The sequence below is a fragment of the Rana temporaria genome, chromosome 5, assembly GCF_905171775.1.
Source record: "Rana temporaria chromosome 5, aRanTem1.1, whole genome shotgun sequence".
Lineage (NCBI taxonomy): Eukaryota > Metazoa > Chordata > Amphibia > Anura > Ranidae > Rana > Rana temporaria.
In genome coordinates this window covers 286,781,286-286,799,242 of record NC_053493.1, presented here as the reverse complement: position 1 = coordinate 286,799,242, position 17,957 = coordinate 286,781,286, and the positions used below count along the sequence as shown (strand labels likewise).

The following is a 17,957-nucleotide window of genomic DNA, read 5'->3' as shown; positions in this document are numbered from 1 at the left end:
AGATATCTTCAGCCTCTCTTCTTTTGAACAAGAAGTCTCTCTGCCACTTAGATTCCTTGTTCAGCCGGTGCAGATTGTGGTGACAGGCAATGTGGTGACATCTGGTGACAGGCAAGGTGTTGACATCTAGTGACAGGCAAGGTGGTGACATCTGGTGACATGCAATGTGGCAGGTGGCAATCCACATCTGCATAGTTGCCAACATTTGTCCAGGGACACTTTGCAGCACAGCTATTAATTAATTGCCACACTCACTTCCCCGAAGCTCCACCCACTCCGCATAATCTTAGCCAGGCGAAGATTATGCGGAGTGGGTGGACCTTCGGGGGAGGTGAGTGTGGTAATTAATTTATAGCTGTGCTGCAAAGTGTCCCTGGAAATTTTTTAAAAATGTTGGCACCAGATGTCTGGTGACAGGCAAGGTGGCAATCCACATCTGGTGACAGGCAGCGTGGCATGTGACTATCCACATCTGGTGGCAAGTGACACGCCAGGGCTCCGACTGATTCTACATTATGGTGAATTGAATAATTTAATTAATTACTACAATGTAATAATAGAAAAAATGCGCTTCAATCACCCTGACACCATAACAAGCATGGTGCCGGGATGATTGAAGCGCTAAAAAACAGCCATTGCCCGCGAAAAATCGGTCCTTGGCACAATTTTCTTCCACACAGCCGGTCCCCGGTGCCAAAAAGGTTGGGGACCACTGCTGTATACTACATAGATTTATACAGCATACCCAGCAGTCACAAAAACTATTTAAGCTTGGCCCGAAAACTATTTAAGCTGGATATCCCCTTTAAAGCGGAACTACATGCTGCAAACCTTTTCCCTCATCAGTGCTGATATTCTTGTTTGGTCTTCTTTAGGGTTCAGCATCTTCTTCCTGCTTCATTGGCAGGCCTGGGAACTCCCACACATATGCACAGCACCAAGGCATGCGAAACATGTACAATGAGCTGTGCATGTGAAGTTCAGTGTACATTCTAAAGAAGTTTGCAAGGTAAGAAGCTTTTGTTGCAGAAGAGACATTGGGGCATTGTGGCTTAAGGTAAAAACATTCACTGGTGGTGAATCAAACACTAGAACTAAAAGATGGAAGATTCATCTGCAGCGAAGGGTAGGTTTATAGCTTTATACAGAAAATGTACTCCTATAGTATGTCTCTTCTGCAATTTAAGGAAAAAGAAAACCCTCCGGCCTGCACATTTGTTCCTAGATTACATTTCCTTGCTAAAGTGTTTCTAAAGCCATTTGGTTTGCTGTAGTTAGGGAATAGTTAGAGCCTCTGTCAGGTTTTTATTGTCTGTGTGACTACTGAGAACATTCACCTTCTCTGTTCTGGTGAGCAGGTAAAATTTTCAGTTGTTGCCCAGTGTTTTTTCTTGAGGAAGTAAGGAGAAAAATCTTAATGTATTAAGGGGTGCAATCATATATAAAGTCAAACCAACGTGACAAGTATGCTTAAAGCTCTCTTGCAGCTTTTGTTTGGTCACCTATTGTTCTTGTTAAAAGAAAATCAATTACTATGGCTATTGGGTATGGAGAAGCATGTGACCGCACTAGGCCAGTCAATAGCACTGTCACATGGGAAGAGGCTATAGCCTTGCAGGAGCTACAACTTGAACAACTCCCAAATCTTTGTACACTAATTTGTGTAGTAAGAAAACGTTTTTTTGTGTGTTTTTTTTATTTTACTTTTTTGCATCTACTTCCTTGTTTTTCTGAAGGCACTAGTGATGCAGCCCTGGCTGCACAGATGGCCCCCTGGAAAGGCAACATCACTAGTGTCTAGGATCCCGCATCGGAGCTGTGAGATCTTGCAGTATTTTCATACTGTGCATGCACGAAATGAAGTACATGCACTGTGTAACATTACACATTACACATTTGATATTTAAAAAAAAAATTCTCCCTAAAATCTGGGAGTATTTTATTTTTAATATTTTTGCATAAACAGATGTATACTGTGAGCACGCGGTCCATGGCTGCTCAGTGGCCACAAGGAGGAAAGGCAGGGTGGACATAGGTAAAGCCCCATACACACCATCAGATTATCTGCAGATTTTTGTGTTCAGATTTACCAAAACCATATAATATGAGGTCAAACCTTAAGAGTTTCAATTTGTATGCAATCAGGCAGGCCCTTGTACTACATGGTTTTGGTAAATCTGAAGACAAAAATCTGCAGATAATCTGATGGTGTGTATGGGGCTTAAGTGTGCATGTACACACTATTGCATACTACTGCTAATTTCTGGCAGGTGGGGGGACAAGACTTCTTTAATTTTGTCAAAGTTAGTATTAACTACCTCTGTATGCTGTTATGAGGGTAATCATTTTGAAATATTAATTCCATTGAATACATGGTGTGTGTGTGTGTGTGTGTGTGTGTGTGTGTGTGTGTGTGTGTGTGTGTGTGTGTGTGTGTGTATATATATAGATAGAGCGCTATATATATCTATCTCTCAAATACACACACATACATATGTAGTAATTATTTTTTTAGTTTGGTGTTTATACTTAATTTTTTCATTGTAGAGAGAAGAGGAATATTTCTGAGGAGATAAGAAGTGCAAATGGAATAACAGTAGCTAAAGAAGACACCATCCGTTACAATGGACACAACACATCAAAGCACTGAAATGGTATGTCTTTTATATACTTATTTATTTTTTCTTATGAATTGCTTGGTTCTTACTGCTGTGGGGGGAAAAAACTCCTATTTCTGACAATGCTGTGACAGTGAGGGTTCTACTGTAAGCTTATAAAAACGGGGGGGGGGGGGGAAACTAATGCGCAAAACCAACCTAAACAAGGACACAACAAAGCTAAAATAAGAAAATCAAACTAAAAATGCAGCTGCCACGACTAATAGTGTTCACACACTTAAAGCAATTAATGACAAGGGGGGGGGGGGTGTAATGGTGCTTGCAACAGGATCTAATTAAAACTAAATACCAATAATGATTTCCATAATGTGAATAAGTTGTCAGGAAAATGTGCTCCACTGGTTCCTGTGTAAAATGTGTTCCACTCTAAATAAAATCAAATACCCACCCAACATTAACTGGGTAATGTGGAGAGTAATAAGAGTGGATAAATGATGATAAAAAAGACAAATGTGCCAGTGACCCGCACAATATTAATAGCGAGTGATCTTGAATCGTTCAGATAAAATTAACAAGCAGTAGCTATCTTCATAAACATATATAGTGCAAATGAGCTCAAACCAATCCAAAGTGCATAGTGCAATAAATGAATAATATCCATACAAGTGAAAAAAAACATCAAAAAGTGGAAGAAATATAAATAATAAAATTCCAATCCATGCATAAAAGTGAAAAAAATTTAATCCATAAATGACTGCAGTGAAAAATGTCCCATATAATGGCACATTTGTATTTTTTTATCATCATTTATCCACTCTTATTACTCTCCACATTACTCAGGTAATGTTGGGTGGGTATTTGATTTTATTCAGAGTGGAACACATTTTACACAGGAACCAGTGGAGCACATTTTCCTGACAACTTATTCACATTATGGAAATCATTATTGGTATTTAGTTTTAATTAGATTCTACTGTAAGCTGATCTATTTTTTAATTTCTGTGGTGTATTGTTTGCGTCTCGTACTAGTAAAATATGCAGACCTAAAAGCCCAACTCCCAGGATTTTACATTCCTACAAGAAGACTCTCTACATCTGTGTTTTTTTAAAGACATTGTACACTTTCGTATGTCTTTGGTTGTTGTAGTTATTTTCCTAGTGCTTGTTTTCCATGTAATGATGGGCTCACATGTTGTGGCTGCAGTTTTTAGTGACATGGCTGTTAGGGAGAATCTATGTCCATGTATTCATTCACCTAGCTCGTCCATATTTGCCAAAGGCACAAGACAACTTCCTGTTCTGGATCATAGTCTCCCAAAACATGCGCTGCCATCCTCCCTTCACATTTTTTCTAGATTGAATTATACTATTTAGCTTATGTTTGCACCATTTGCTAGACTAAGAGATCCCGTGTGTGTGTGTGTGTGTGTATATGTATGTATGTGTATGTGTGTGTGTATTATATTTATATATATATATATATATATATATATATATATATATATATATATATATATATATATATATATATATATAATTAATATATTTCTTGACAGGAAGTGATTATCATATCGGACTGAGATAATGCATTAACCTGTGCAGTGCCATGCCACATGTCTCATGTTTGTACAAAATAGGAACGTCTGATGCCACATTGTGAAGATTTTACTCTACTATGGCCTGTGCATACTGGCCACCAAATGACACCATCAAACTACAATGTCAATCCACATCTTATGCATATGAAAAACACAAGATACAGGTTGAAAAGTTTTTAAATATTCACAGGTACACCTTATATTGTATGGGCTTTAAATAAGGTATAGTATTAAAGTGGTGTTCCTCCCATAAATATAACATTACATCAGTAGTTTTAAAAAAAATGTCATTAGTCCTTTATGAATTTTTTTTTTTATTTTTTTTTGATGCCTTCAAAGTGTTGTTGCTAGGCAGAATAGTTAATCTTCCCACTTCCTGCACCTAGGTGCTTAATGCTTCCTAAGCTACACCGCACAGACTCCTGGGAATGTAGTGGGTGTAACTTTCCAGGAGTCTGTGCACTCCCCAGTCTCAAAGAATCATGTGACTTGGACAGTACAGGTGCTGAAACCTGATCTGACACTGCTTGTGCGAGATTTGCAAGGCTGAAATCCAGGAAGTCATACAGTCTGGCTTCATGTTGCCCACACTTAAGATGGCCCCAGTCAATTTCTATTTTATAAAGTGTCTAAATGCTGTAACAACCTAACAAAACAGACCTTAGTTTACAGGCCAACTTTACTAGAATACATTAAGCTTGTGTATTACAGGGGTATTTATATTTAAAAAGTGAAATTGTGGCCGGAACTCCGCTTTAAGCACACATTTGGAAATCTTTTCTTTCTAAAGAACCTGCAAAGTACAGAAATATCCCTGCTGATTTGCCAGAAATGCACACAGCTACTGCATCCTGTTGTGGGCTGTCGGAGTGCTGTCCGTTTTGCCAAAATACTCAGACCTTTATTCCTTCCTATTCACCACAGCATAAAGCCTAATTGCTTTTTAGTCCCAAATTTGAGACAGGCTAGTTGTGTACAAGTCTTTCGATAGATTGACTTGTGTACAACTGGCTAGCTCATATATGGATCAAAGACTTAATTGGGCCCCTAGATGTAACACGGGACAACTCTGATGTTGGGGTTAAAGATCGGGGCCAATGTGTTTTTTAGTGCACACATTGTTTTTAGGCAACAATGAATGACGACTACCACTTATGTAGTATCGCGTTGATTGGCAGAAGTAGGAGAATTTGTTTTGGGTGGTTCTTTGGTGCTAGGTCAAGGTAATGGCGAGAGCCGTGAACACTGAGAGCAACTAACATTTAAAGATCAGCTTTGGCAATCCTGTTTGTCATCACAATTTCCTCCTGAAAGGTCATCTTTATTTATTCACAGGGGTGTAAAAAAACGTGCAGCGTTGTTGACGAATTTCAGCCTATATCATTTCTTATTACATTTGACCTTTTAAATATGATGGTTTCTCTGGCGTGCTGACCTTTTGCATTAAGAGCTGTTTACACTCATCTGAAGGATGTTTATCTTATTCTATGGATACAGCAATGTGAATTATATTGGCGTTGGACTGGTGAGCTGTCATTATTTTTAATGCGAGTGTCCAATTGCAGGCTGGTTCCAGACTCGATGCTCCCTGGAAAATATGGGAGCCACGGGCTTCATAATGATGAGTGCTCTGATCCTCATCAGCATATGTAGGAGAAGCTTCGTTAAATAGTGCATCTCCAGGAAAAATAATTTTTCTACTAATTGTACATGCCCTCTACACACAGTGCCTTGCAAAATATTCACCCCCTTGGCTTTTTACCTATTTTGTTACATTACAGACTTTAGTTCAATGTTTTTTTAATCTGAATTGTATGTGATGGATCAGAACACAATAGTCTGAGTTGGTGAAGTAAAATTTAAAAAAATATCTAAAAACGATTTTTCAGAAATAAAAAAATTATAATTGGCACGTGCGTATGTATTCACCCCTTTGTTATGAAGCCCATAAAAAGCTCTGGTGCAACCAGTTACCTTCAGAAGTCACATAATTGGTGAAATGATGTCCACCGGTGTGCACATGATCTGTCCTTACATATACACACCTTTTGCAAGCCCCCAGAGGCTGCAACACCTAAGCAAGAGGCACCACTAACCAAACACTGCCACGAAGACCAAAGAACTCTATAAACAAGTAATGGACAATGTTGTTAAGTATCCAAACAATCCATGTTAGTTCCAGGTTGTGAGGCAACAAAACATGAAAAATGCTGGGGGGGGGGGGGGGGGGGTGTAAATACTTTGGCAAGGCACTGTATGTGTCAAAGTTCTCTTTACTTTTTACAGGTCATACCTATTGCTCTTGCTAGTATGTCTGGGTTGACCTAACCACCTGCACAGGGCTGACAACACTGCATTTCCACTGTTTAAGCAGCAGTGTTATAGTCTTTTTCCCCAGTATCTCTTCTACGGACTGCAAAATTGCATAGGAACACTAGCCCTTCCCCTGATGTGCAGGCGTTGTCACTATTAACAAGGGCTGGCAATGCTGAGCGCACACACAGATCTTCTCTCTTTCCTCATTGGTAAATTAGTGTGAGCTGTGGTGTACCCTGTCCTGCAAGAGCTGTTGGGTAATGTATTACAAAATTGGAGGAGGATATTCACTTGAGATGCACGCTTACAGCCTTTGTTTTATGAGAAACAAAAAACATTTTCCTTGGTGATTTTTAATTTTTTTTCTAGGAAAGTTTTTTTTATTTTTTTTGCTGGTACTGAGCATTTGGATGGGTACTTGTACTCATGCAATTGCTTTGATCCTTTTTTACGATTTTATTGCGACTTGCATTGACTTATGTTAAATGAAGTTGCAGGGGAGCCGACCTGCCGCCGTAAAACGACGGCGGCTGGTCGGCAAGTTGTTAATAGAAGTCAATGTCGTAATGAAATCACAAATGAGGGGCAAATTGTCATGCGATTTTTTTTTTTTTTTTTTTTTTTTTTTTTTTTTTTTTTACACTGCGTGAACTGTAAAAAATTAATTTAAGGACACAATACTTACCGGTAATTGGTGGTGGTAGCGAGTATTTGAGAAAAAGTATCAGTATCAGTATCTGTGCATCCCTAAAACACATGCAAGACCATCCACTACACTCCTTCTATACAGCATGTTACCTTGAATAACTTTAAATTTGAATTCCAGTCAAATTCTAACGATACTTAAACCTGCTCCACCCCATTCTAATTCTACTCTAACTTCCCTGTAAAGAAAAGATGTCTATACTCCTATTTTGAAGGGCACTCCAGTCCGGTTACGTGATCTCTCCAGCGGCCAACTTCAGTGAAGGGGAGAGATCGCCGATAACGGCTGCATGGCCTGTGTGATAATGTCACCAATAGGCTTTCTATGGCGCACCCGTTGTTGGAGGTCCCTCTTCTACACAAAAGCTGGCGCTGGGTGCCGATCCTGTGATTGTATGGAGCACCCTCAGACGGGGTAAGTATAGACGTCTTTCATTTTACATGGTAGTTGGAATAGGCTTAGAATGAAGGTGGGAGCAGGTTTAGGTTTAATTGGTATTCAATTGGAAATCCTACTTTAATGCCATTTCCAATTTTTAGTGAAAAGTTTTATAATGTGCACTTGTATAATGTTTTGTAATGTATTTTTTTGAACCATTATAAAAATGAATGCAATTTTTCCTATAACTTTCTGCTTTGCCAGCATATGACTTTTTATATAGAATGTCATTAAAGACCAAAATGATCCCAGTGTACCAAATTAAGCTTGTTTCCTTTTTGGCAGCCGCCCTCAAGTCAACCATCAGACGATTCAATTGGAAACCAATCAGCTACCGGTGTATCTAGCTCTTCGCTCAAGAGGAAGTCTGATGATTTGGAATCGCCAGCTAAGAAAGTGGTATGCAGCCTTACATTTATTAATTTTTCCCCCCAAACTATTTAGCATGTAAACCATTGCAGACATGTGTTAAACTTTGGTGTAAAAAAAGAAAAAGCGATATGTGAATTAAATTGTCCTAGTAAGCTTTAGAAAGTAGGCTAGTGTGAAAGGGATTAGCAGTGCATACACAAAGTATTCACAGCGCTTCACTTTTTTCCATTTTTTTATGTTACAGCCTTATTCCAAAATGGATCAAAGGAGTTGTAAAGGAAAACATTTTTTTTTTTTTTGCTGTAATGACTGTTTTCAGGGTATAGACATAATAGTTAACTGATTCCTTTTAAAAACGATTGAAAATACATTTAGTTCAATCATATAATGTACTTGTAGTTTCTAGTTTTGTTTTTTGCATGTTATTTCCTGCCTCTGTGCTATACAGAGCCATAGAGCAGCGATGGTTTGGAAAACGAAACTAGAAACCATAATCACACCTCCTTGAAGTTGGTGACCACAGAGAGAAAGCTCCCAGTACTGTGGTCATCAGGAAACAGACAACCAGGAAGTGTGGAGATCAGAGAAGAATTCCAGAGCAAAAACGAACAATGAGGACATGAAAACAGCGCTGCATTAAAGGGGTGTTCCAGTCATTTTGTATGTTAAAAGTCAGCAGCTACAAAAAGTGTAGCTGCTGGCTTTTAATAAACATACATGCCAAATGTGGCATGTAAGGGGGCGAGGAGTAGATTAAGCGGAAGTTCCACTTTTGGGTGGAACTCCGCTGTAAGGTAAAGGAAGCTATTAAGATAAAAAAAAATTCCTTTACAAACCCTTTAAATGTATTTTCCTCAAAATTCTACCAACAATACACCATAATGACGATATGAAGTTTTTGAAAGGTTTACAAATTTATTAAAAATAAATGGGGAAAAAAAATGCCATGTACTGTACATAAGTTTTTCACAGCCTTTGCTCAATACTTTGTTGAATCACCTTTGGCACCAATTACAGCCTCAAGTCTTTTTGAGTATGATGCTACAAGCTTGGCACACCTTTTTTTGGGCAGTTTCTTCCATTCTTCTTTGCAGAACCCCTCAAGCTTAATCAGGCTGGATGTGGAGTGTTGGTGCACAGCTATTTTCAGATCTCTCCAGATGTTCAAGTCTGGGCCACTCAAGGACGATCACAGAATTGTCCTGTTGCCACTCCTTCATCTTGGCTGTTTGCTTGGGGTCGCCCGGTTGGAAGATGAATCTTCGTCCCAGTCTGAGGTCCAGAGCGCTCTGGAGCAGGTTTTCATCAAGGATGTCAGTGCATTAACCCTTTCATGCCTAAGCCTGTTTATGACATTTGGTGTTTAAGAGTTAAAATCTATATTTTTGGCTAGAAAATTACTTAGAACCCCCAAACATTATATATATATATATATATATATATATATATATATTTTTAGCAGAGAATCTAGAGCAGGGATATGCAATTAGCAAGTCCCATCATGCCTCTGGGTGTCATGCTTGTGGCTGTCAGAGTCTTGCTATGCCTCATGGGACTCGTAGTTCTGCAACAGCTGGAGGTCCGCTAATTGCATATCCCTGATCTAGAGAATAAAATGCAGATTTTTGCAATATTTTATGTCACACAGTATTTGTGCGGCGGTGTTTTAAACACAACTTTTTGGGAAAAATTTACTTTCATGAATTTTAAAAAAATGAAAAAGTAAAATTGGCCCAATTTTTTTGCATAATGTGAAAGATGATGTTACGCCGAGTAAATAGATACCAAGCATGTCACGCTTTATAATTGCACGCACTCGTGGAATTGCGACAAACTATGGTACCTAAAAATCTCCATAGGCGACGCTTTAACCTCCTGGGCGGTGTTCCCGAGTCTGACTCGGGGTGAGATTTTTGGGCAAGGATCGGTAACCCCGAGTCAGACTCGGGCTCGCCTCGCTGGATGTACAGGGAGTTTCACTTACCTTGTCCCTGGATCCAGCGATGCCACCGCGCTGTGTGAGCGAGCAGGACCTCGCTCGATTCACACAGTGCCTCCGTGTGACGCCGATCTCCGTTCCCTGCGACGTTACGACGCACGGGGACGGAGAACGGCGCCAAATTCAAAAAAGTAAACAAACACTATACATACAGTATACTGTAATCTTATAGATTACAGTACTGTATGTAAAAAAAACACACCCCCCTTGTCCCTAGTGGTCTGTCCATTGCCCTGCATGTCATTTTATATAATAAAAACGTTTCTTTCTCCCTGCAAACTGTAGATTGTCCATAGCAACCAAAAGTGTCCCTTTATGTCAAAAATAGTTTTAGATCAGCTAAAAAACAGCGATAATAAATTATAATCACTTATAATCACTCATAATTGTGCGATAGCGATTTGTGGGGAAATTCGTCATAAAAAAAAAAAAATAATGACAGCAACAATTCTGCAACTGAGCAAATTTCAGTGATTTTGATTTGATTACATTATTGAATAATTTTTATTATAATTATATTATTATTTGTTATATTGATTTATAATTATTTATTATATTATAATTTATAATTTTGTTTTTAAAAAAAATTCATACCCGGGATGCCTATTAGAAGCTTGTTTGGTCAGATTTAAGTGAGTTATTTCTAAAAATGACAGACCTACAATATAAAACGCCAAATTTCCTTGCAAATAATGGTACCGCTTTCAGCATGTTTTTTCTGAAAGAATCATACCGCCAGGGAGGTTAAACTTTTTTTTACGGTTACCAGGTTAGAGTTACAGAGTAGGTCTAGTGATAGAATTATTGCTCTCGCTCTGACGATCGCAGTGATACTTCACATGTGTGATTTGAACACCGTTTTCATATGCGGGCGCGACTTCGTATGCATTTTCTTTGTTGCGTAAGCTCGCGGGGAGGGGGCGCTTTAAAAAAAATTTTTTAGAATATTAAATTGTGTTTTTTTTTTTTTTTTTTCATTTTGATCACTTTTATTGCTGTCACAAGGAATGTAAACATCCCTTGTGACAGTAATAGGTGGTGACATATCTCTTCTAAGGACTGCAAAATTGCATAGGAACACTAGCCCTTCCCCTGATGTGCAGGCGTTGTCACTAATGCACAAGGGCTGGCAATGCTGAGCGCACACACAGATCTTCTCTCTTTCCTCATTGGTAAATTGGTGTGAGCTGTGGCGTACCCTGTCCTGCAAGAGCTGTTGGGTAATGTATTACAAAATTGGAGGAGGATATTCACTTAAAGTGGAGTTCCACCCATTTTTTTATGTTTGTCTGTGCTGCATGCTCTAATCTCATAGTGTTCAGAATGGACAATTTTTATTTAATTTGTTGCTTGTAAATACCTTTATTTCTTTCTCGTACATCACGGGACACAGAGCAGCATATTCATTACTATGTGGGTTATATGGAGTACCTTCAGGTGATGGACACTGGCAATCTCAAACAGGAAGTGCCCCTCCCTATATAACCCCCTCCCATAGGAGGAGTACCTCAGTTTTTTCGCCAGTGTCTTAGGTGTTGGTCATGGTTTAGCTTACCTCCACATCCTTGGGATTAAGGTGGGCTAACCGGTTCTGTCCAAAGGCCTCAGTGCTAAAGTGGTCAGCAACCGGACCCCAAACCATTGGGGTGTAGCCCATAATGCTTTCTGTTTAGAGAGCTGGACCCTGGGCCCAGAACTTAGAAACCTTTGGGGGCCTAATGTTTCTGTTGCCAGAGTGCTATATGGGCCCAGGACAGTGGATCCTTCATAGGAACCCAGGGCCTGAAGGTCTAGACGCCACCCACGGAGATGGGGGAAGATTGGACCTCTTGCTGTGCAAAAGTCCTGCGGCATGGAGCAGGTAAGTATTGGGGGAGCTTGCGGAACTTGGTTCTTAGCGGGTTCCCTACAGGGGGTGCACAGGGGGGACATGCCTGGGTATGCTCTGCATTGGCAAGGAATCACTATGTCTATGACAGAGACAGGATGATTCAAACTTTTTCCCCAGTAAGATGTGACCTCCCTGGTAAGTGTTGCTTAGCTGGGCTGCTGGCGCTAGGTGTGGGATCTCTGTGAGAGGGGAGCCTTTTTCCCATGCTAAAAAGGAGGTCTGTGACCTACCTAAAGGGCTTACCTGCCTGGGTGCCTGCGGTGCTCCGTCCTCCTCCATGTGTGATGGCCCCCGCCGACGGGCGCGCGTGCCCGAGATATAAACGATTTTCGCGCCGTTTTTCGTGGTGGGGGCGCGTCCCTGTGGGCTGCGAATCACAAATAAAGGAAGGGGAGGCCCTTCCATTAGCTGCCAATACCTCAGTATCATCCTGAGCTAGAGCAGAGGAGGACACAGAGCGGAGCACGCCGAGGACACCCGGTGGCGAAAGGAAGGATTGCAGTCTTTTCTAAGGACTGTCAAACCTACAGATAGGTTTTCTTTTCCTTTTTCTCAGCAGATGGCTATTGGCAATACTTAGTGGGAGACAGAGTGGTTTCTTTTCCTCTTCAAAAAAAAAAAAAAGAAGGGAAAGAACTGCTGATCTCCCTTCTCAGTTTGGGCGTTAGTCTCTATCGCTCCCAAACCGACAGATCCCCTTAGCTACGTCTGTGGCTGGGTGATAGCAGGTGTACCTCGGTATTGTACCATGGCTTCTGGGTCAGAGGGTACAAAGGGTGGGGATTCCCCCGCAAAATCCGAGGGCTCAGACACGGCTATGCCGCTGCTCTCCCCACAGGACATATCAGGGCACGCCTTGATGGGACCTGGGGGATCTGGTGCTGGGGCTGATCCAGGTCAGTCCAACCCCGGCTTTGTCACTGAGAGGGTTCTTGCTGTTTCTTTAGGTGAACTAGAGAAAAGAATGGCAAAAAGGATAGCTAAGGCTATATCGGGTAGAAAGCGGACTAGGTCTCCGTCACCCGAGCAAGAAGCCTCAGACACAGAGATCCTTTCCCTAGGGGAATTGGATAGACTTGACGTTTTGGACCAGGGTGGTTCAGAGATCGAGGATCTGGATACTGAGGGGTCTGGTTCAGCCTCCCAAGGGGAAAGTTTGTGGGTTCAGGCCTTAACGGACATGGTCCATGAGGCATTTAAGTTACCCATACCAGAACCTCAAGTATCGGCGGTTTCAGCTTTAGGCTCATTAAGAACGCCTCAAAGCAACGCAGTTTTCCCGATCCATCCTCTACTCGAGGAGGTCATGTTTCAGGATTGGGTTAAGCCAGATAGTCTTTTTACCACCTAAAAAATTCTCTGTTTTTATATCCTATGGAGGAGAAATTCTCCAAAAGGTGGGCGCCCCCGGTGGTGGACGCAGCCATCTCCTATGTGAACAAATCTTTAACTTGTCCGGTGGAAAACGTACAGGTGTTTAAGGATCCGGTTGATAAACGCTTGGAAACATTACTGAAAGCCTCCTTTACTTCAGCAGGGGCGATAGTTCAGCCCGCTGTGGCTGCTATTGGAATTACCCAAGCATTATCAGATAAGATTAAGCAAATGCTTAAACTTATCCCTGCCCAGCAGGCAGAGGAATTTTCGGATATACCGAGGGCTATACGCTTTACGGTGGATGCTATCAAGGACTCCATCCAGCAGGCATCACGTTTATCCTTATTTCTAATCCATATGAGAAGGCTCTTATGGTTGAAGAGTTGGGAGGCTGAGCCCCCATGCAAAAAACTCCTGGTAGGGTTTCCCTTCCATGGAGGACGACTCTTCGGAGAAGATCTGGATAGATATATTCAGACTATATCAAGCGGCAAAAGCACTCTCTTGCCAGTCAAGAAGAAAGCCCGAGGGCCCGCGTTTAAGCGCCAGCCCTCCCCGGGACAGGGGCCCTCTAATACCAGACAGTATCGACGGCCTCCTGCAAGATCAGGCTTTAACAATAAGCCACAAGGCCAAGCCACTGGGGGCAAGAAGCAGTGGTACCGCAAGCCTGCGAAGCCAGCCCCCAAGTCGGCCTTATGAAGGGGCGCCCCCACCCACGATGGTGGGGGGAAGGCTACGGCTCTTTGCAGAAGTTTGGGAAGCCAGCATTCCCGACTGCTGGGTACGGTCTTCCGTGGCCACGGGCTACAAACTAGAATTTTCAAAATTCCCTCCTCCTCATTACCAAGAGTCAAGAGTACCAGGCGACCCTGTGAAGAGAGCCGCATTGATGGCGGCATTGAATCATCTACTATGCCAGAAGGTGATAGTAGAAGTACCAGTCCGGGAACAGGGATTGGGGTTCTACTCCAACCTGTTTATTATCCCAAAGCCCAACGGCGATGTCAGGCCAATCTTGGACTTAAAGGGAGTAAATGCGTACCTAAAGGTCCGCTCATTCCGGATGGAAACTATTCGGTCAGCTGTCGCCGTGCTCCAGAAGGACGACTTCATGGCGTCCATAGACATAAAGGATGCTTACCTTCATGTGCCAATTTTTCAGCCACATCAAGTATTTCTACGCTTCGCGGTGGCTCAGCGTCATTTCCAATTTGTGGCGCTCCCCTTCGGGTTGGCTACGGCCCCCCGGGTATTCACGAAGGTCCTAGCCCCAATCCTAGCCAATCTAAGGACCCAAGGGGTCACGGTCCTGGCTTACCTGGACGACCTTTTGGTCGTAGACCACTCGTCTCCTGGCCTGCTATCGCAAGGTCCGATCCTCCACCCTGCCTTACGGCATCTAAATTTGACGGCCTGGAAGCTGAATCCCTGATTCTCAGTGGTAGAGGTCTGTCTCAGAGAGTAATCTCTACCCTAATCAGAGCCAGGAAACCGGTCTCTAGGGTGATTTATTACAGGGTCTGGAAGGCCTATGTAGGCTGGTGTGAGTCCAAGCAATGGCTTTCTCGGAAGTTTACCATCGATAGAGTATTAAGTTTTCTCCAGCTAGGAGTGGATAGAGGACTGGCATTAAGCACAATCAAAGGACAGATTTCAGCTTTGTCAGTATGGTTTCAGCGGCCGCTGGCCACCCACTCGCTGGTTAAGACCTTCATGCAGGGGGTCTTGCGTATTAATCCTCCAGTTAAATCCCCGCTTTGTCCGTGGGATTTAAATCTTGTTCTGTCAAGTTTACAGAAACAACCTTTTGAGCCGTTGGCTGAAATTCCTTTGGTTTTACTGACAAGGAAGTAAGTATTTGTGGTCGCCATGGTTTCCGCCAGAAGAGTATCGGAACTGGCAGCCTTATCCTGTAAGGAACCATATCTTATTTTACATAAGGACAAGGTCGTTCTCCGCCCTCATCCTTCCTTCCTACCGAAGGTTATATCCAGTTTTCATCTAAACCAGGATTTGGTATTACCATCCTTCTTCCCTAAACCTACTTCCAGAAAGGAAGGGTTGCTGCATACCTTGGATATTGTCAGGGCCATGAAGGCCTATCTTAAAGCTACAGAGAAGATCCGGAAAACAGATGTGTTGTTCATTTTACCGGATGGGCCCAAAAAGGGGGCAGGCAGCTGCAAAATCCACCATCTCGAGATGGATTAAACAGTTAATCTCTCAGGCCTACGGCTTGAAAGGGTTGCCTCCTCCGTTATCATTAAAGGCTCATTCTACTAGGGCCATGGGCGCCTCCTGGGCAGCACACCACCAGATCTCTATGGCTCAAGTTTGCAAGGCGGCAACCTGGTCTTCTGTCCACACGTTTACAAAATTCTACCAGTTGGACGTAAGAAGGAATACTGATACAGCCTTTGGGCAGGCAGTGCTGCAGGCTGCAGTTTGAGACCCTCGATTTCCGGGGGCTCCCTTTTGAGTAAAATTTAAAATTTAAAATTATTTTTTTTCAACTAAGTTGGATTTATTATGATTTGAGTATATCTCTAAATTAAATCCTTTTGTCTTGGGAAGATGTCTCCCTCCCCTCATTGTAAGCATTGCTTTGGGACATCCCACATAGTAATGAATATGCTGCTCTGTGTCCCGTGATGTACGAGAAAGAAAAAGGGATTTTTAATACAGCTTACCTGTAAAATCCTTTTCTTGGAGTACATCACGGGACACAGAGCTCCCACCCCTCTTTTGGGGACCATTTTGGGAGGCATACTGCTTGCTACAAAACTGAGGTACTCCTCCTATGGGAGGGGGTTATATAGGGAGGGGCACTTCCTGTTTGAGATTGCCAGTGTCCATCACCTGAAGGTACTCCATATAACCCACATAGTAATGAATATGCTGCTCTGTGTCCCGTGATGTACTCCAAGAAAAGGATTTTACAGGTAAGCTGTATTAAAAATCCCTTTTTTGTAGCCCTTCATTACTTCCTCCTCCTTATTAGCCTAGGCTATTTGCAAGGGTTTTTGGGATAGGCATCATGTTTCCCAGTAGTCCTTGCAAACCTGACTGAAACCTATTACATTGCTTGTGCACTGAGCATGTGCGAGATATGCAAAGCTGAAATCCAGGAAGTCATACAGTCTGGCTTCATAATGCCCACACTTAAGATGGCCACGGTCTATTTCTAGATTATAAACTATCTAAATGCTGTAACAACCTAACAAAACGGACCTTAGTTTACAGACTAACTTTAATAGAATACATTAAGCTTGTGTATTACAGGGGTATTTATATTTAAAAAGTGAAATTGTGGGTGGAACTCCCCTTTAAGATGCACGCTTGCAGCCTTTGCTTTATGAGAAACAAAAAACATTTTCCTTGGTGATTTTTTTTTTTTTTTTTTTCTAGGAAACGTTTTTTTGCTGGGACTGAGCATTTGGATGGGTACTTGTACTCCTGCAAATGCTTTGATCCTTTTTTACGATTTTATTGCGACTTGCATAAATGAAGTTGCAAGCCGCAAGGAAATCTGAGGTCCAAATCACACTGATTCAAAGAAGAGCAGTGCGATTTGAATCTCTGATTTTAATTGTGGCTTGTGACTTTATTTAACAAATGTCAATGTCGCAATCAAATCACAGATGAGGGGCAAATTGTCATGCAATTTTTTTTTTTTTTTTTTTTTTTTAAACCGTGAACGGTAATAAATAAATTTTAAGGGCACAATACTTAACGGTGATTGGTGGTGGTAGCGAATATATGAGAAAAAGTATCGGTACTCCTACTCGGTCTTGGAAAAAAATGGTATCTGTGCATCCCTAAAACGCATACAAGACCATCCACTACACTCCTTATATACAGCATATTACCTTGAATAACTTTAAAGTAGAATTCCAGTCAAATTCTAACGATGCATGAACCTGCTCCACCCCATTCTAATTCTACTCTAACTACCCTGTAAAGAAAAGATGTCTATACTCCTATTTTTGAAGGGCACTTCAGTCCGGTTACGTGATCTCTCCAGCGGCCAACTTCAGTGAAGGGGAGAGATCGCCGATAACGGCTGCATGGCCTGTGTGATAATGTCACCAATAGGCTTTCTATGGTGCACCTGGTCCCTCTTCTACACAAAAGCTGGCGCTGGGTGCCGATCCTGTGATTGTATGGAGCACCCTCAGACTGGGTAAGTATAGACGTCTTTCATTTTACATGGTAGTTGGAATAGGCTTACAATGAAGGTGGGAGCAGGTTTAGTTAGTATTCGTTTGGAAATCCTACTTTAATGCCACCTCCCACTTTTTTTGTGAACATTTTTATAATGTGCACTTTTTATTTTTTTTGCGTGCTCTTTTTTTTTTGTGCGTGTACTCGAGAGAGGAGCCGGACTGCAGGAGTTGGGAGTAGGCAGGCCTCCCCCAGAGGCAATCTGCCACCTTTCTCCATGCCCCGGGTGGCAATGGCGGGTGTGTGAGGGGGTCCTCCCACACAGCCCGCCCTACCTGCTCCGCTTTGAAGCCCAACGGGGCAGAGGGACTCCCTATAAGGGAGTGAGAGGATTAGCCCGCTCAACCAGCCCCATTAGTCCTTCGCCTCTCTTTTAGAGACCGCGTGGTCAATGTGAGTGTGTTAACCCAATTTA

At 42.1% G+C, this 17,957-nt stretch overlaps 1 protein-coding gene across 4 annotated transcripts in view; it reads left to right on the top strand.

Moving 5' to 3' along the window:
• RNMT (RNA guanine-7 methyltransferase) overlaps window positions 1–17,957 on the top strand; it is a 68,046-nt gene that overhangs the window by 8,983 nt on the left and 41,106 nt on the right. For 2 of the 4 annotated variants that reach the window (XM_040353917.1, XM_040353915.1), the window contains exons 2-3: window positions 2,548–2,654; window positions 7,962–8,075. In XM_040353917.1, the coding sequence (XP_040209851.1) occupies window positions 2,625–2,654; window positions 7,962–8,075 (144 nt within the window). In that variant the 5' untranslated portion in view covers window positions 2,548–2,624. Of the gene's footprint in view, window positions 1–875; window positions 1,010–2,547; window positions 2,655–7,961; window positions 8,076–17,957 lie in introns of all 4 variants that reach the window. The other 2 variants (XM_040353916.1, XM_040353918.1) reach the window with 2 other exon arrangements.